The sequence below is a fragment of the Glandiceps talaboti genome, chromosome 9, assembly GCF_964340395.1.
Source record: "Glandiceps talaboti chromosome 9, keGlaTala1.1, whole genome shotgun sequence".
Classification (NCBI taxonomy): domain Eukaryota; kingdom Metazoa; phylum Hemichordata; class Enteropneusta; family Spengelidae; genus Glandiceps; species Glandiceps talaboti.
This window is the reverse complement of record NC_135557.1, coordinates 19,811,225-19,832,464: the sequence shown is the minus strand read 5'-3', so window position 1 is coordinate 19,832,464 and position 21,240 is coordinate 19,811,225. Positions and strand designations below refer to the sequence as shown.

Below are 21,240 nucleotides of genomic sequence, written 5' to 3'. Positions count from 1 at the left end.
TTTGTCATTTGTGGAGATCCAAAACCCGGTTGAAAATATCATGGATGTATTAGTGACTAATACATCCATGAATATATTGACCAGAGGTGGTACCTGGACAAGCTTCTCACAGCAAAGTGAATGAAATTCCCCAGACAGAATTAGAAACAAAGGGACGTCATATATGGGGACAATTGTTTTCCAAACACACTATCTTTTCAAATACTAAACTTGTAGATTAATGAAAGAGAATATTCTGTAGATAGTAGATCTTACTTGAAAAGGCCATTGCGGGGATTGATCGTCTTCGCCAGATGCGATTGGCCAATGTAATTTGTGTATGACGGCAGGTTTACGTGTCGCAGGAGTCTGCAACAATGGCGCTCTGTCCACGACGAGGCATAGGCGTCGTCTGTTGGAATATAAACTTCGGACTTTGTTGTGAGTGATATCAAGTAAGGCCTACGTCACTGTATGCAAATCGATTGAACTGCCAGATAACTATCAAGTCATTTTTTCCCTTTAAACATCTAATTTAGTACAGTTTCATTTCAATACAAATAGTTAGAACGAGAAACTAAGACAAAATTCGTCCATTACAGGAAATTCAAAATGTTAACATAAGCAAAATCTCATATTTTAAAGGTTTGATTACAAGCCATGGAAAATGTTGTAAACCTGTTGTATAATCTCAAGGTACAAACATTGAAAATCCAGTAAAGAAATGACATTTAGTTTATTCCTCTTTATCTGCAAGTAGAATCTCCAGACAACAGAATTGTGGCCATTCTTGGATGTCGTACACTTTCAAATAATCATGCAACTGTTCCTCTGATAACAATGACGCTGCAGCATATTCTTTCACGTTATCTTCATATTAAGAGGTTTCAAACGGAAGCAGGCCGTCGCCCCCCGACACTTGACCCCCCCCCCCGGCATGTTGCCTCCTCCCTGTTGCCCCCTGGTCATTTTGACCCCTCACCTGAATCGAAAGTACTTTTTTAAGTTTAAGTTTTTCTCGATGTGATGAGAGGAAATGATACTAGGATAAGGCTGCGCAAATTAAATTCAGTGTTTGACGTCAGCGAGCGCCTAGGTTTGAGAGAGATGAGGAGAAAACAAACAAAAATGCAAATGAAGTCTAACGGGGTCAAAAGGCTTCGTACGTCAAATTTTGTAACTTACCATAAAAATAAATAAAACTCTTTGAAGGCGGCCAACTTCATTCAGGAACTATACATGTAGTGCAGTGTGTGTAGTCAACATTTAGTGACTGTGACTGTATGTTGTTAGGTTTCATCCTGAGAAAAGGGGACTATTTGTTTAATAGTTGAGTGTCACATAATTTAACACTTTAACATGCGAGATCAATCCGTGAACATCATTATGATGTCACTATTATACACGTTCATGATCAATCCAACTTGACGATTTGGAATATGTTGATATATTATCGGGGGCAAAATCACCAGAGGTCAACGGGCTGGGCAACAGGCCGGGGAGAGAGGGTCAATGCCCCAGAACCATTCAAACCATATATACATCATATATCAAACTATTTGCAAACACCAACTACCACAAGTCTAATCTGTCTGTCTGTCTGTCTGTCTGTCTGTCTGTCTGTCTGTCTGTCTGTCTGTCTGTGTGTGTATGTATGTATGTATGTATGTATGTATGTATGTATGTATGTATGTATGTATGTATGTATGTATGTATGTGTGTATGTATGTGTGTGTATGTATGTATGTATGTATGTATGTATGTATGTATATGTATGTATGTATGTATGTATGTGTATGTATGTGTGTATGTGTGTATGTATGTATGTATGTATGTATGTATGTATGTATGTATGTATGTATGTAAGTATGTATGTATGTATGTATGTATGTATGTATGTATGTATGTATGTATGCATGTGTGTATATATATATGTATGTATGTATGTATGTACATGTATGTATGTATGTATGTATGTGTGTATGTGTGTGTATGTGTGTGTGTATGTATGTATGTATGTATGTATGTATGTATGTATGTATGTATGTATGTATGCATGCATGCATGCATGCATGCATGCATGTATGTATGTATGTATGTATGTATGTATGTATGTATGTATGTATGTATGTATGTGTGTGTGTGTGTGTGTGTGTGTATGTATGTATGTATGTATGTATGTATGTATGTATGTATATTTCAGGTCGAGTTTAGATAGAAGTTATTCTATTCAGTCATCTTGATACTATCGCTTGCAATTTGTCTACATGGCTACAGCACAGGTAAAAGGACAATAATAAATTTTGTTCTCGAGATTTTCCCGATTTCTAATATTATTTTCTGTATATTTCAAATAAAGCTCTCACTGTTTTTTTTTCATTCTATTTCCTACCTGATATCACTGTCTTATCTGAGTTTATCAGCTTTGCATTAATTAGTAGCTTGCTAGAACAAACTCACTATTTGCCCAAATTAACGCATTATGCCGTGTGTGTAAACATCCCCTGATCAGACTAATGGAGGTGACACCGTGTTACTATATAATTTGGAATAGACTCAGATGTATATTGTTACATGTACATGTACTATTCAGAAAATATAAAGAAATATCCTTAATTTTGAAACAAATGTGAAGCCCACATGAGGATATATTGCCCATCACCAAAACAAATATATGGGTAGGTTGAATAGCTTTTTCATGATATTTTCTGGACTAATGTTGAATTGAATTGAATTGAATTGAATTGAATTGTTTATTCACCAGATATAAAACAGGATAACATTTTTATGTACATTTCAAAAAGGAGGTTGATTTCTTTTGTAGTAAATATATTGGTTCCAAGAAAGAAGTGTAAGTATTCCCCCAGATTTCGACACAGTAGCTTATATGTGGAAGAATTAGGGAGTTGTACAATAACAGAAGAATAGATTTCGGAATAAAGTGTCGGAGTAGTGAGATGTCGTATTTTTCAAAGTAGTTGCGGAAAAGATATCACATTTAAAGGAAAAAATGAACTTTGAATTTAAAATATGGATGGTAACACAACAAAATATTAATCATTTTCTTTACCATACTCCCAATACTTTTATGACCCTCCTTTATGTCGGAACCTAAGGTGATCTCAGTGAATTCTCCTTGTCATTATCATTATGATGGAAATAATTGAAGTTTGGATTTTGATGTCGAATGTAAAGCTATGTTTACAAATTCAGGCCTATTCTTTCCATTGCAAATTGTCGCTTCAAAACGAATTACTCGTGTCAGTGCAATAAGATAATTATATGAAACAACATTTTAACCAAAGACGCCAAACACAATTATTGAAAGTGGATCTTCAAAGAGTGGATCTTTTATCAGTAAATGTTTTAATATAAGGAACATGATGTAAATGAGGTCGAGTGTATCTTCTGTAGCAGACGGCCTCACGTTGAATGACTTTTCCGTCTTTTTTTATGGAGTTTCACTCTCTGACATTAATTTGCGACTTGTTATCTTCAAATGAAGTAGACTATCAAGACTACTGTTACTCACGGAAAATGCACAGTGTATGTACGCACTTCTTTTTGTACTTTCCCGCACAAAGAATTTTTAATTTGCAATGCAGCAAAAAGTGACAATTTTTAACTAGCACATTTTTATTCAAAGTTAAGAAGCCAGCGTACAATAGAGATATAAGATACATATTTGCGATGAGTTATTAGTGTACAAACACTTTTGACTTTAGTCACCTATCAATTTAAATCGCGCATGCTAGGAATCGTCACGTAAATAACGATTTTAATAACATCGCTATGTATTCTATGTATTCTTTTTTTCCAAAATCTCGGGGGGGGGGGGGCAGCTGCCTTTCCTGCCCCCCTTCCCCGCAGGCTACGGTACTGACTTAAATATCAAACTTAGGTTTATGATACTATTTATAGTCGTATATATGTACTGTTGGTATAGAGACACACACGTACAATATTACAGTTTGAAGTACTGAGAACTGTACTAGACAGTAACAAGTTTTGAAAATATTCTGTTGACAGTAGATCTTACCTGAAATCAGTATTACGGGGATTTGTCGTCTTCGTCAGATGCGATTAGGCAATGTAATCCATGTATCATGTATGATGACAGGTGTTAGTGATACAGGACACTACACAAATGGTGTTCGTGATACAGCACACTACACAAAAATGGTGTTCGTGATACAGGACACTACACAAATGGTGTTCTGGCCATGGCTTGTCTGTCTGAATGTAAACTTCGGACTTCGTTGTAAATCAGGTAGGAATAAAGTATACGTCACATACACAAATTAACTGATCAGTGTCAACGAACTATCCCATGTACGATGTAGCTGGTCATGGTTTGATAAACGTTGTACGAATAGACTCATCATGTGTTTATCACCTCAGTGGACTTTAGTGTTCTGAGGTCAAACTTCACGCCTCCATCCCATTGTGAATTTACTTTAATCTCCAAAGCACTTTGCAAATAATATATTGAATATGTGTCCCTATCTTATCAGATATAAGTTATCATATCATATCACCATGGTGTTTTAATTAGGTGAACATTCATGAATTATGGAAACTTGATCAGATCAACAGAAATTTGAGATTACTGAGACAAGAATGTCAATATATGTGATATTATAATAGAAAAATACTTTGAATTTGAAAGGTTATATAGTACAGACCGTTGAACTTAGTAAATAATTTGCGAGGTATCGTCTTCTTTATCAAATGTAGTCATAGCTACCTGGATTAAACTTTGGTGGCGCACTTCTTGGTCAATTTGACATTTCGACTCAAGATCGTAATTGACACTGGCTTCGGACAATCAATTATCGATATACAATAACTCTCAGTTTTCATTCCAACTTTGTAGACATTTCATAGAAATCATGTGGAAATAAAGTATTCCCAATCGAAATCACCATCTTTATATTTCACCAAGGGGCATGTTCTTGATTAGCTTATTATACCAATTATAATTACAGAATATTTTTAGATCTAAGCTTGCGTATGTGGTGCTGAGGTTGCCAGAAAAAAAGTGAGCCACCAGCGGTTATTCTGTAACAAGACTATAGAATGTCAGATTTCATAGTTACATCGGACTCCCAGGTGACGGTATAACTAGTCGTTCAAGAAATATGTAGTTCAATTCCCAGTATTCGTTAATCGTGGGACTGTAACGTGGGATGTTAATACCTTTCCTTCTAAGAATGTCACGTGGTACTGTGACAATAGTAGAAATAATATCCAAGTTGATGATACAATTGAATAATTAAAAAAGACTATAGTATAATATATGTTTTACCATTATACGTCTATTCATATTGTCTATTCACATTGTTTATTCAGTCTATTCACATTGTCTATTCACATTGTCTATTCACATTGTCTATTCACATTGTCTATTCACATTGTCTATTCATATTGTCTATTCACATTGTCTATTCACATTGTCTATTCACATTGTCTATTCACATTGTCTATTCATATTGTCTATTCATATTGTCTATTCATATTGTATATTCATATTGTCTATTCACATTGTTTATTCACATTGTCTATTCATATTGTCTATTCACATTGTCTATTCATATTGACTATTCACATTGTTTATTCACATTGTCTATTCATATTGTCTATTCACATTGTCTATTCATATTGTCTATTCATATTGTGAGAGAAAGTGTATGACATGTCTATGTAAACTTATGTTCTGATCAGCATCTGTATTGTCACATGTAGAAATGTTGAGCATGTTTTGTTGGGTATTACTTGAATACATCAAGAATAATATACATGCATACTAATGAGCAATATTTGCATATAAACAGCTTGGTAAATCTTTACCTTCACTTTAACCAAGCAAATTGGCACACAAACTTGCTTTTGTGTTATCAGAACCAAGTTATCCTTAAACGCGTTCATCATGTCGGTAAAACTGTAATAATATTTTCTTGTACCACAAGGAAGAGTTCTTATTACTTATAAGTCATGTTTCTAAGTTACTTTTTTGAAATCGGTGAATTAATATTAGATAATGGACATTAATTTTCAGGACTGTTTTATCTCTATTGAAAAGTGTTACATATGCAAATGATTCATTAGAACTAAAAGCTTCGTCATTAATTGTCCATTAATGACTAAGTATGGCGTACTGCAATGACTACATGTGATAATGCGATGACTACATGCAATACTGCAATGACTACATGCAATGACTACATATGCAGTGGCTACATGCGATATGACTACATGAGATGACTACATCATGCGATATGACTACATGCAATGGCTACATGCGACATGACTACATGAGATGACTACATGCAATATGACTACATGAGATGACTACATGCGATATGACTACATGCGATATGACTACATGAGATGACTACATGCGATGTGACTACATGAGATGACTACATGCGATGTGACTACATGAGATGACTACATGCGATGTGACTACATGCGATATGACTACATGAGATGACTACATGCAATACTGCGATGCGAGATGATGACATGATATGCGGCGATTTTGTAATGACGTTATGCCATTCGTAGATTATTCAACGACAACAAGCAATACTGCGATTGGAGATGGTGACATGATATGTGGTGACTTTTTGTCGAAATGCAATGCATAATGCAAGTATTAATATGAAACAAGCTAGGGAGTACTGTCTAACAAGAAGAAACAGGTCAAGAATGAACCGGTCAAATACACGTGGCCTCCGTTGTCTCGTGCTGAATTGTTTTCGTCCAGCATCTGCCCATGGTTTCCACGTCGACCACAGCCTCCAAGTGTTCATTCCTTACTGGTAGACCTGCGATCACTAAATGATAGAAACTTTGATAGCTTCAAACGGAAGTGTGTAACCCTTCTGGTATGGGGGCCCATTCTGGTCACAATTATCATGATTATGTAGACATAATAAAACTATTGTTGTAATTAATATTATGTATTCCTTGAATTTTTTAGATGTGTTTTGATTAATTGTATGCACTGTTATGTAGTCTACATTTGATTTTATGTATTCCTTGAATTGATTTAATGTGTTATTCACCTCGTAAAAATGACGACACCCCCCCTTCTTTGAGTCCCAAATTGAGGTCTCCCCCCCCCTGATTTACCGGCCCACCCCCGGCCGTAAAAACTGATCGCTCCCTAATGGACATTAATTTTCAGTTATTAGTATACAGGACTGTTGTATCTCTATTGGAAAGAGTTACATATGCAAATGATTCATAAGAACTAAAAGCTTCGTCAATTAATGACTAAGGCCCCTTAGGTCACTCATATTTTCCTTGGCTAAACGAAGAAAAATATTGGTGAATAACATCTAATTAGAAAACAACAAAACAGACATGAAGATAGAAAATATATTTATGAACACTTATCAACTTTATTAACGTTCTATATCTGTGTTAGAATCACAACTAATGTTTTCATGACATATCTCTGAATAAATCTAGATTACATATAAAAATAAAACAAAAATCACTTTCTTTGCAAAGTTTATGCTTCTATTAGTACATTGTGTTGTACACAGTATAAGTGATATCTCTTGTAAAATAGTCACTGGATATAAACAATTGACTAGATGTCGTTCACTTTTAATCACTTCCTTAATCTATTGTTATAAATTAAAGTTGATAAAGTTGACTAGTTTTATTGATATAGTACAAATTATACATGACAAAATGTTGAATTAAAACAACAGTCATTGTACTTTCAATTTCCCCATTTCATAAAAACGCTGTATGTCTGTCATGAGTGGTTTTATTTTCCACTAAAATGTGATCAAAACATATCATTTAACTCTCTGAAAAGATCGACAAATAATTAGATTTAATCAAATCATAACAACAAATCTCTGAAAACAGAGACAATACATAACAGAACTGTACATTCTATAAAAAACGCAAGTTCGCCACCTTCAAGAAGCGTGTCCTCTGTGTGTGAAGGAATGTTAGTCTGTGATGAATATCGCCCTCTGTCGGATGTGACCTGTGAGGGATTAGTTCTCCAGTACAACACAAGTGTAGGCACTGTACTGCGTCGCTGTGGTAAAGAATCGTTAAATCTAGCGATAAAAACTGACATCGAGTGGAATTTTTACCTGAAATAAGTGTGAAACACTTCAGTCAGAGTACAGGTAAGATAATTTACATGTCTTGCATACATCAAAATATAAAACAGAGATGACAACCTAATCGCAGTCTACACGATATAACGTTTACCGGTCTATAGTGTATTAGCCGGTCAGTGTTGTTGTGTGCTGTGATATAAAAAAATGATTAAAAAATTCAAAATTCAAAAATATACCTTGTAGTTACCAACCGATCGATTTTATACAAGGTAAACTCAAATTCTGATCCAAAATGGACTCTTTTAGTCACAATTTTATCACAAAATAATAACATTATCCCAGTATGATAATGTTATGTCTTTAGAAATATGTACATCACTGCATAATAAAATTATGCATGAAAAAATCTCACCATTTTCAAGTTCAAAATCAAATTTAGAAGTCTACATTCTGCAATGTTGTCATCTCTGTTTTAACGGTACAATATCTTTACACAGTGACCCCAAAACTCTGTCCATGCAATGATGTCATCTGTAACAACAATGCTCCATGGGTCATACACTTCACTGTCAGCTATTTGTGACACAAATTCACCCTGTGAATTAAATTTCAACAGTTTGCCTTCCTCGTTATCACCAACACACACATACAAATTATCAAACTGATCCAGACAGAGTCCTCTAGGGGACTGTAAGAGTTGATGGGTCAGTGTTGTGAGTTTGTTTAAATCTTTATCCAATATATGTATACAATGATCGACATAGTCTGATATCATAAAGTGACCCTTTGTATTTACACAGATAGAGTAGAGCCAACCACCACCACCAGTCAGTGGATGTGATGATTTAATAACTTTGTAGGATTTACCATCTATACAATATACACAACCATTCCACCAATCTGTAATATAGATGTATCCCATTGACAGACATACAGCCCTGGGTGTGATACATTCACCCTGATATGTAAGTTGTGGAACTTTGATAATTTTACATTTCTCAGTACAAATCACCAGACTGTCGTTACTGAAATCAGTAATATAGAATATATCATTATTAGACACAACGACATCAATAGGAAAGAATGACTTATCAAATGAATTGAACTGAATTACACTTTTACAATTCAATTCACAGTCCAAAACTAAAATCCTATAATTTTCACTATCACACAAAACAAAGTCTCCATTATTCCTATGGAATAGTCCCCTAGGGTTTTTAAGTTTTCCATACTGTGTTCCTTCACCTGTGAATTTACGGATAGTGCCTTTCCGGGGTAATCCTGGAATAATAAAAGGAAAGGTCAAAGGTCAATTAGCAGACAACAACTAGAATTATGATAAATATTCTGAAAAGTTGATTTTCTATAAAAATTCTTGGTGTAAATTGAATGTAACTTGATAGCAGAATTGAGTGTTATATATACTAGAATTATTACATGGTAACCATGGCAACACAAAATGCTAAAATGATAAAAGTGTAATTGTAGCTGTTATTTAAAAAGATTTTTCAATTCTTTTAGTTTTAATGAAACATTATACATCCAACACATTTTATTTTTATTGTGGGGAGGGTGATTTGTTTGTTAGTTTGTGAAATTTCCTCAAATTTACTCCAGTGTATGTTTAATTGTCTTATTTTTCATGATTGTTTCATTTTATTTTAATGTTTAATCATTTGGTACATTAAATTTTTATCACCAAAATTTATTGAAACCATAACTAGAATTTTTTGTGGTTAATCTATTGATAATTGAACTCTGTAACCATGGTAATACAAAAAGCTAAAATGTAAATAATTAGAAAATTTCTGTTTTACTTGTTCACTTTGAACTTCACTTATTTTTATTAACCCAGTGATCACTATTTATTTATACTCTTTATGACTTTATGCAAGAGTTTGATGTTTGTTTGTAAAATATCAGATTTATTCCAGTAATTGTTTTCATATGTATTTTGCCAAAATTCTTTTCATCAGAAAACTTGAAAATGAAATAAGGGTTAATAACTAGTATAAAACCTTCATTTGTTTTAGCACTATGTAACCATGGCAACATGATTTTGAAATATTTAAAACTTTTCACAGTAATCAAAATATCAAAAATTTATGCAAAATAGACTTTGTTTGTTTGTTTGACTCTTGTTTACTACTTCAATAATTATCCATCTTTCAGTTTCTTGCCTACTTTTTAAAAAATATTGTTTAATTCTGATAATTATTTTGATTGTCTAGTCTTTCTGAAGTGTTAAAGTTATTAAATCTTAACACTGTAACCATGGCAACATAAAATGATGACCAAAGAAAATTGAATTTTTTGTTTTAGATATTACAAACAATGTGTTTTTAATTTGTTAGTAAAATTTAAGCAGTGTTTGTTGGTGACTTATTTAATTTTTAATGTTTTTTTTAATGTCATGAAAACTTTTTTATTTTGTTGTTGCCTGCCTGTATCATTCATTCATTCATTACTTTACATTTTAAATTTTTAGTTTGCTTATAAAGTGATTCACTTCACACCCTATTGACCAATTTTATGGGCTATGCTGTTTTTGGCTCCTGTGGCTAGTTTTTTTTCCTTCAAATTTTGTATTGTGGTAATTAAATGTGTCTTTGATAATCTGCATAGTTAGAAATTGACTGAGATTAGATAATGCTGAGCCTGTTGTGGTATAAAATTAGATCTTTTAAAATCAAAATACATCCTGATTTCCCACAAACAATGGATTTATTGTTCTGAGAATTCTTAAATTTTATTACCAGAAATAGTGAAATCAGACAAAAGTGACATTTATCTAGTATCTGTCTTGCTGACATCCAAGAATTGAGATAACAGTTTTATTATGTATAGAGGGGGCTGTTAATTTTAATGTGTGAAATCTGTCAAATGATTTCTGTTACTGTACAGTAAAATAGTTTTATATTTGTACAGTAGTTTTACAATAGTTTTAGATATTTATTCTAAAATCACTACAATTCTATTATAAACATTTGTTTATCTTGTCTTACAGATTTCTAGAATGTAAGATTACATTAGTTTTAGACTGACAGTGACAGAAAGATGAAATGGTCAGAGTGAAAAATATCAATACTTGCCAGTGAGTGAAGTGGAATGTATTTGGTAAGATATAGTTTCAGAATTTCTGATTTATAAACAATTATTTTACCGTATATTTTTAATGTTATTAATTTATAGTTTGACCCTACTATCGGTGTCACACTGTTCTATCTCCTTGAGTTGTAACTTTTTCTTGCATTCTCACACATCACTCCTCAATTCTAACTCCTGCATACTGTCACCATTCGACACGTCTCTCTAACTCCTCTATGTCGATCTGTCCATCCATCCATCTCTCTCTCTCTCTCTCTCTCTCTCTCTCTCTCTCTCTCTCTCTCTCTCTCTCTCTCTCTCTCTCTCTCTCTCTCTCTCTCTCTCTCTCTCATCCCTTCTTATAGCCATCTGTCTTTCTCAATTCGCCTCTGTTTCTCTTCTCTGTCTGTTATACCGTTATTCACCCTTGTTCTTTTTCACTATTACAATTTCTCAATCCCCCCCCCCCCCCTGCTTTAGTTACGTCTCTATATTTTATACTCTCAACCTGGCTTACTCTTTCTGTCACTCACTTTCCCAATCTCATCCTATATCAACTATCACCCCATACCTGTCTGTCTGATGATGTTTGAGGCTCCTGTCTTACTAGCTAGGCTGTTGTTATGTGGTAGCCAAATGTGTTCATGTCACCACACTATATCTATATATAGTTATAGTTACTACAATCTATAGTTAGAAATTCACTGAGAATAGATAATGCTGTTGTGGTATAAAATACTGGAATTACGTCTACAGTCAAAATACATTTGCAATGTCCCTAAAACAATGGATTTATTGTTCTGAGAATTCTTAAATTTTATTACCAGAAATAATGAAATCAGACAAAAGTAATATTTATCTAGTATCTGTCTTGCTGACATCCAAGAATTGAGATAACAGTTTTATTATGTATAGAGGGGGCTGTTAATTTTAATGTGTGAAATCTGTCAAATGATTTCTGTTACTGTACAGTAAAATAGTTTTATATTTGTACAGTAGTTTTACAGTAGTTTTAGATATTTATTCTGAAATCACTACAATTCTAATATAAACATTTGTCTACCTTGTCTTACAGATTTCTAGAATGTAAGATTACATTAGTTTTAGACTGACAGTGACAGAAAGATGAAATGGTCAGAGTGAAAAATATCAATACTTGCCAGTGAGTGAAGTGGAATGTATTTGGTAAGATATAGTTTCAGAATTTCTGATTTATAAACAATTATTTTACCGTATATTTTTAATGTTATTAATTTATAGTTTGACCCTACTATCGGTGTCACATTGTTCTATCTCCTTGAGTTGTAACTTTTTCTTGCATTCTCACACATCACTCCTCAATTCTAACTCCTGCATACTGTCACCATTCGACACGTCTCTCTAACTCCTCTATGTCGATCTGTCCATCCATCCATCTCTCTGTCTCTCTCTCTGTCTCTCGAGATCTCTCTCTCTCTCTCTCTCTCTCTGTCTCTCTCTCTCTCTCTCTCTCTCTCTCTCTCATCCCTTCTTATAGCCATCTGTCTTTCTCAATTCGCCTCTGTTTCTCTTCTCTGTCTGTTATACCGTTATTCACCCTTGTTCTTTTTCACTATTACAATTTCTCAATCCCCCCCCTGCTTTAGTTACGTCTCTATATTTTATACTCTCAACCTGGCTTACTCTTTCTGTCACTCACTTTCCCAATCTCATCCTATATCTACTCTCACCCCATACCTGTCTGTCTGATGATGTTTGAGGCTCCTGTATTACTAGCTAGGCTGTTGTTATGTGGTAGCCAAATGTGTTCATGTCACCACACTATATCTATATATAGTTATAGTTACTACAATCTATAGTTAGAAATTCACTGAGATTAGATAATTCTGTTGTGGTATAAAATACTGGAATTAGGTCTACAGTCAAAATACATTTGCAATGTCCCTAAAACAATGGATTTATTGTTCTGAGAATTCTTAAATTTTATTACCAGAAATAGTGAAATCAGACAAAAGTGACATTTATCTAGAATCTGTCCTGCTGACATCCAAGTATTGAGATATCAGTTTTATCATATATAGAGGGCGCTGTTAATTGTAATGTGTGAAATCTGTCAAATGATTTCTGTTACTGTACAGTAAAATAGTTTTATATTTGTACAGTAGTTTTACAATAGTTTTAGATATTTATTCTAAAATCACTCCAATTCTAATATAAACATTTGTCTACCTTGTCTTACAGATTTCTAGAATGTAAGATTACATTAGTTTTAGACTGACAGTGACAGAAAGATGAAATGGTCAGAGTGAAAAATATCAATACTTGCCAGTGAGTGAAGAGGAATGTCTTTGGTAAGATAAAGTTTCAGAATTTCTCATTAATAAACAATTATTTTAGTGTCTATTTTTAGTATGACAGTCATTAATTAATTAATTTATAGTTTGACCCTACTGTCCGTGTCACACTGTTCTATCTCCTTGAGTTGTAACTTTTTCATGCATTCTCACACATCACTCCCCAATTCTGGCTCCTGTATACTGTCACCATTCGACACTCCCTAACTCCTGTCTGTCTGTCCATCCATCCATCCATCCATCCATCCATCCATCTCAGTCTGTCTCCGTGTGTGTCTCTCTCACATACTTTCTTATAGCCATCTTGTCTGTCTCTATTCACCTCTGTTTCTCTTCTCTGTTTGTTGTACTCTCATTCACATTTGTTCTTTTTCACTATTACAATTTCTCTCCTTTAGTTATGTTTATATTTTTTATTTTCAACCTGTTTTACTGTTTCTATCACTCCCTTTCTCAATTTCATCCCATATACACTCACCCCGTGTCTGTCTGCCTGTCTGCTATTTGCTTGTCTGTCTGTCTCTCTGCCTGTCTGTCTATTTGCTTGTCTGTCTGTCTGTCTCTCTGTCTGCTTGTCTGTCTGTCTATTTGCTTGTCTGTATGTCTGTGTCTGTCTGTCCGTCTGTCTGTCTATTTGCTTGCTTGTCTGTCTGTCTGTCTGTCTGTCTGTCTGTCTATCTCTCTGTCTGCCTGTCTGTCTGTCTATTTGCTTGTCTGTCGGTCTGTCTGTATGTCTGTGTCTGTCTGTCCGTCTGTCTAATTGCTCACTTGTCTGTCTGTCTGTCTGTATGGCTGTCTGTCTGGTTGTGTTTATGTAGAAGTTATTGCTTATATTATATAATGTTGACATTTCTTCTCTTTTTTTTTACTCCACAGAATAAAGTCATCTATACATGTGAAAACAAGTGTACCGTTACAACCATGTTCACACACATCATGCCATAATTCTGAGATTTGTAATATTTATATGTTATGTAATTTCTGAGTGAAATTCAATATTGAAGTTTACTAAAAATGAATATACAGTGTTCTTTGTTTTCTGTTTTTTGAATGTGTTTGATATATCTGCATGGTAATAACTTAAGGTATATCAGTAATTCCTAGGGATGTGTGTTCACAGAATCTGTACATATATGGGTTCTAGACCCATTGCTCCTCGGCCTGTTGCCCCCTTGCATGGTCATTTTGCCTTCTCCCTCTCTCCCCCATGATATATCAACATAGTCCTTATCATCAAGTCACATTATGTCATTCAGAAAAAAATGATTCTTTGTGGTTTACCGTTAATGAATCTAGTGTTGAACTTCAAAGAGTGAACACCAATACCATGGTTGAAGTCTGCTAAAAATGAATATACTTTGTTTTCTTTGTTTGGATGTGTTTCATAGACTTATATTAAGAGCCAGTAGAGCCCATTTTACTATTTATTTGTAAAATTGTAATTCTTTCACTTTTGTTGACATGTCACCTGCTCTATTCTTATCAAACAAAACAAAGCATCTATTATTTATGTAAGATTCAAGAATGAATAGTGAGATAATTGAGAATGTATAGACAAGTAAAACTAAACTGAAAGTTTCTCAAAATACTTTCGATTCAACTGAGGGGGGCAAAAGCCTGGGGTGCAAAAGAATGGGGACAATGTGCCTGCTTCCATTCATAAAACTATTTAGGTATTTGAAAGAAGCCCACTCAGTTCATCTATCTTGTTTCCTTGTTTTATAGGCTAGCAGCTGATATTAGGAAACATTTTAATACATCAAGTTAATATGGATGGCAGCATGTAGTCAATATTTTGGTATACATTGGGGTAGTATTAGCCTTTGAAAACATTTATGTGAAAGACATAAGTAGCATTGGATACCACTCTTCCATCACAATTAACAATAGACATAAGTCCTAAATGGCCATCTTGTGTTCAGGCTGCTGTACAGTGCATTAACCCTATTAAGTTGTATGTATTGATATATGTCTATTATATATATGTTTTAGATTGCACATACCCTTTATCAAGTCATCTGAAAGACCAAACTGCGTTTTGATTTGATGATACTGATCTATAGATGTAAACTCTATTACATGTATCTGGGTAGTAACTGATTTCTAGCTACTTCATAAATAATACAGTACACATACCATTGTCATGCCTCGTCAATGGCCACACTTTATAGTGCTCATAATACATTTAACCCCTTATAACAAACAGAAAAGTCAATGTCTTCCTTTAATCCATTTACGGACGATGGCACAATGTCACACAAGCTTAATAAATAAAATTAGTTCCTCTAGACCAAAACCCCCTCCACCCCCATATATGAATGTTCACAATTAAGTGTGATATCTACACATTTATCTATGGTGTATAACTACAGAGAAAACTGTAGTGGTCAAACCACTATGATTGATACAATGTATAACCACAGTGAAAACTGTAGTGGTCAAACCACTATGATTGATACAATATATAACCAAGGTGAAAACTGTAGTGGTCAAACCACTATGATTAATACAATGTATAACCATGGTGAAAACTGTAGTGGTCAAACCACTATGATTGATACAATGTATAACCATGGTGAAAACTGTAGTGGTCAAACCACTATGATTAATACAAGGTATAACCATGGTGAAAACTGTAGTGGTCAAACCACTATGATTAATACAATGTATAACCATGGTGAAAACTGTAGTGGTCAAACCACTATGATTGATACAATGTATAACCATAGTGAAAACTGTAGTGGTCAAACCACTATGATTGATACAATGTATAACCATGGTGAAAACTGTAGTGGTCAAACCACTATGATTAATACAAGGTATAACCATGGTGAAAACTGTAGTGGTCAAACCACTATGATTGATACAATGTATAACCATAGTGAAAACTGTAGTGGTCAAACCACTATGATTGATACAATGTATAACCATGGTGAAAACTGTAGTGGTCAAACCACTATGATTAATACAAGGTATAACCATGGTGAAAACTGTAGTGGTCAAACCACTATGATTGATACAATGTATAACCATGGTGAAATCTGTAGTGGTCAAACTACTATGATTGATACAATAACCAAGGTGAAAACTGTTGTGGTCAAACCACTATGATTGATACAATGTATAACCATAGTGAAAACTGTAGTGGTCAAACCACTATGATTGATACAATGTATAACCATGGTGAAAACTGTAGTGGTCAAACTGCTATGATTGATACAATAACCAAGGTGAAAACTGTTGTGGTCAAACCACTATGATTATTACTGTATAACTATGGTGAAAACTGTAGTGGTCAAACCACTATGATTGATATATTGTATAACCATAGTGAAAACTGTAGTGGTCAAACCACTATGATTGATACAATGTATAACCATGGTGAAAACTGTAGTGGTCAAACCACTATGATTGATACAATGTATAACCATGGTGAAAACTGTAGTGGTCAAACCACTATGATTGATACAATTACATAGTACCTACACTATATATTTTGACAGACTAGCACTCACATTCACTTGGCTATTGACTGCCTGATGATAAATGTATGGTAGGTAAATTAAGTGTACAAGTACAAGGTAAACAACTGCTCCTGGGGTTTGAATGCTCAAAAAAGTCTCGAGAGAGAGAGAGAGAGAGAGAGAGAGAGAGAGAGAGAGAGAGAGAGAGAGAGAGAGAGAGAGAGAGAGAGAGAGAGAGAGAGAGAGAGAGAGAGAGAGAGAGAGAGAGAGAGGGAGAGAGAGAGAGAGAGACTAGCAAAAGAGATACAGACAGAAGGAGGCATACACAAATCCATTCGCATGGCTGTTAAAAACTTATTGAATTTAGGCTTCTGACGGTGTTGCGGTCAAGTTGAAATAATTTGTTTGATGTCCTGGGTAAATGACCACTCCAGAGGTTTAATTTGGTACAAATTATGAACAAAATATTCTCCCAATTCAGAATTCTCCCAGCTACCCCCTTTTGAACTCTTAAATGTTTTCATGCTAATTCCCCCCACCCCGCCATAAATTCTGACCCCAGCCTAAGCAGAAACCCATCAATGTGTATAACATTAGCAGTAACTTATCAACATCTCAGTAGTAAATACAAAACCTTTTATCATTGAAGGCATGAAAGTTTCCAAAAGTTGGATAGAAGTGTGAAAGTGAAGTTTGACAATTGCATTGATGGCAGACCCCCCACCCCCACCCAGTCCCTTATGTAAAACATGTTTATACTCCTACCCAATCTAGTGAAAGCCAACTGTCCAATCCCTTCTGTTAATCATCTCTCCTTCAATGTACTCATCAGTTTTTTAAAATTGATAGTACATTTTTCCCTAGCAAGTCTGGCAATCATCTGGTAACTTATGTGTTATTCTCAAAACCCTAACAATTAATTCTAGAAATGTCTAGCCCCATAGATACTGCAATGATACCTGGCTCGGCTTACTACAAGAAAACTGAAAACCCTTACTGCATTCAAATATTATGTAGCTCATTGCACACAGGGCTAATATTGTAATGGGGTATCCTCAAATAAATAAATAAATAAATAAATGAATAAATAAATAAATAAATAAATAAATAAATAAATAAAAATAATAAATAAATAAATGAATAAATAAATAAATAAATAAATAAATAAAAATAATAAATAAATAAATAAATAAATGAATAAATAAATAAATAAATAAACAAACAAATAAATAAATAAATGAATAAATAAATAAATAAAAATAATAATAAATAGATAAATAAATAAAAATAATAAATAATAAATAAATGAATAAATAAATAAATAAATAGAAATAATAAATAAATAAATATAATAGATAAATGAATAAATAAATAAATAAATAAATAAATAAATAAATAAATAAAAATAATAAATAAATTAATTAATAAATTAATAAAAATGACAGAATAAAGAATAAACTTTCAAAAGCGTCCATCTCAAATAATTGGACAGTGCATCAGTTACCAGTACAACACTTTGAAATAACCAACTGATCTGTTGATGTGTTCTCAAATTCTATGTTTTGAATGTTTCAATGCACTACATGGCTTTACAAGACTTTTAAACAAATATTCTAGAATAGATCAGCAGAACAGTATTTCAAAGTGTTGTACTGGCAACTGACGTGTTTTCGTTTGTTGAGATGGATGCTTTTTGCGTAGGATATTTTTTATTATTATTTTTATATATTTGGGGATGTACCACTGCAATGCCAGCTGTGCATATCTGGGTGACTCATGAAACAACATATGAAGCATGTAACACAACACAACCCTATAGTCACATAGTATGTAACATAACTGAAACACCAGCTGTATATCTGGGTGATTCCCGAAACATCATATGAAGCATGTAACACACCCTAGTCACATAGTATGTAACACACCCTATAGTCACATAGCATGTAACACAACCCTAGTCACATAGTATGTAACACACCCTATAGTCACATAGCATGTAACACAACCCTAGTCACAGCCTGTAACACAACCCTATTGTCACATAGTATGTAACACAACCCTATAGTCACATAGCAAGTAACGCAACCCTATTGTCACACAGCATGTAACACAACCATATTGTCACATAGTGTTGAACACACCCTAGTCACAATCCCAAACCTGAATGAATTTGTGTAGAAATGTGTGATTGTATATATGTGTGCATATGTTTGCATAAAACGAAAATCACAAACACTTATTTTAAAAAATTAAAATAGTCTCAATGACTGTATTACTTTATAGCTGAATTATCTGATATTGGTAGTTTAACAAAGAAAATGTCCAAATAATATCATTATTAAAGAACCATGTGTGTCTTAACAGCTGCATTACAACATACACTGCTAGGAGTAGGAGGCAGTACAGATACCAATGTAGATGTTAAACTGAATATCACTATAATGTCCAATAATACAGTTGTGATATGTCCAGTGATTTCAAATTATGGGTTACCTAATAGAAAAGTAACTCAAATTATTTTGTAAAGATTTAGTTTGGACCCATAAAGTCCAACAAAAGATCACACTCTAAGAATTAACTCAACACCGAGGGCACTATACATGTAATGCATATATGGATAGAAAAGTTGCTTGGTAGATTTTTACAGTATTTACATGATTTTTTATATCAGCAAATCTTCTTTTCCATTTTGTATTATATAGACAGTAGTGTAGCCCCAACTGGCAACTATTACAAACCTATAGGCTATCCTGGTAATGTTCTGTAGGGCTGGCTGCCATATTACCGTTATATACATGGACGTCATAGGACAGGCTAATATCGATATATTGTCCTATAGGATAAGTCTATAGTAACCACATTGTTGGTGTACATTGTAATCCTGTAGAGTCTCTGTAGTATTATTATCCATACAAAATATTTACATAACATGACTATAGAATCCATGCTATGATCTTATAGAGGTCTATAGTGAAAGTTTCATTTAAATAGGCGACAAATATACAACAGGTTATGATAATGTACATTTAGTAAATTAATTACAAGAACATATGTGTTTGCTGAAAGTTTTGTCTGTGTACAAGTTAATATATACACTTAATGATAATAGGATATTACTAATATCTCCACTGAAAGTGACCATATGGATGAGGATTTGGTATATATTTTGGATTTTTAATTCATAAAACAATTTTATCATGGCTTCCTACTTGAAAAATCCATGTGAAACATATATTACCCTGTTACGCAAAATTCTTGTTTATAACTCAATAACTTGCAAAAGGTTAATAAATGTATAAAATGCCTGTTTATTGTACAATGCAATGTAATAGAAAAGTAGTGACAATTATTTTGTAAAGACAGTTTAGACTCATAAAGTCCAACAAAAGAACACGATCTAAAAATTACATCAACACTGAGGGCGCTATACATGTAATGCATGTATGCATAGAAAACCTACTTGGTGCAAAATTGATTAATGAAACCCTAGATTTTTATGGTATTGACATGTTTTTTAATATCAACAAATCTTCTTTTACATTTTGTATATATAGACAGAAGTGTGACCTGTACCTGGCAAAAAAGAATGCTTTAGCCCAAAATATTTGGGTTGTAAATGTTTGCATTCCAAATACATGTAATTTTTTTTTAAAAGTTATTATTTATTTATTAACACAAATCAACACTGAGGACATTTTTTCAAATTAATTCATGTAAATACATAATGAGTGAAGAAATTAAAATATATAAATTATCAAAAATTATAGTTTCATGTATTTACATAGTAATATTATCACAATATGTTGCCACATTTTAATAGAATTTACATTTATTTATCAAAAATCCACTATTTGTTTACTATAATTAGTGAAACTGGCAGAGCTGAACTCTCCAACTCAACCACATTACCCCAAATATCACAATTTAATTACCATACTGTTCCCCCTTCACTCCTGGAACACCAACAATTGAATCATTCCAAGGGAGTCAGCAGTAATATGACAGATATGTTATGATATTAAGGTACAATTGTGGCAGCAGTGGGATGTGGAAAAATGATATGCCAAAATCACAAAATAATGTAAAGTTAGACAATACAATGAGTCAAAATAGAATGTGACATTCCCCTAATTCCATTTTCTAAAATATGGCCGGGCTTTTTGCCAAGTAAAATATGACACCCACCCTATTTCCCCTGACATCTTCCTTGTAATTACTGATGATTCCATAATGTATACAGTAATACACATACACAATACAAGACCAAGACTTCTTAATTTC

General features: G+C 33.5%; 1 protein-coding gene and 2 long non-coding RNA genes across 3 annotated transcripts in view; 2 read left to right on the top strand and 1 right to left on the bottom strand.

Annotated features, from left to right (window-relative positions):
• Positions 1–7,535: 7,535 nt before the first annotated feature.
• Positions 7,536–21,240, bottom strand: part of LOC144440185 (uncharacterized) — a 22,284-nt gene continuing 8,579 nt past the window's right edge. The window contains exon 8 of the mRNA XM_078129477.1: positions 7,536–9,356. Coding sequence (XP_077985603.1) covers positions 8,548–9,356 — 809 coding nt within the window. The 3' untranslated portion in view covers positions 7,536–8,547. The remainder of the gene's footprint in view (positions 9,357–21,240) is intronic.
• On the top strand, positions 8,021–11,192 carry LOC144440186 (uncharacterized). The gene is made up of 3 exons (XR_013481172.1): positions 8,021–8,141; positions 8,876–9,040; positions 11,083–11,192. It is a non-coding gene; the product is annotated as an uncharacterized LOC144440186 (long non-coding RNA).
• Positions 12,237–14,446, top strand: LOC144439686 (uncharacterized). The gene is made up of 3 exons (XR_013481136.1): positions 12,237–12,347; positions 13,383–13,492; positions 14,372–14,446. It is a non-coding gene; the product is annotated as an uncharacterized LOC144439686 (long non-coding RNA).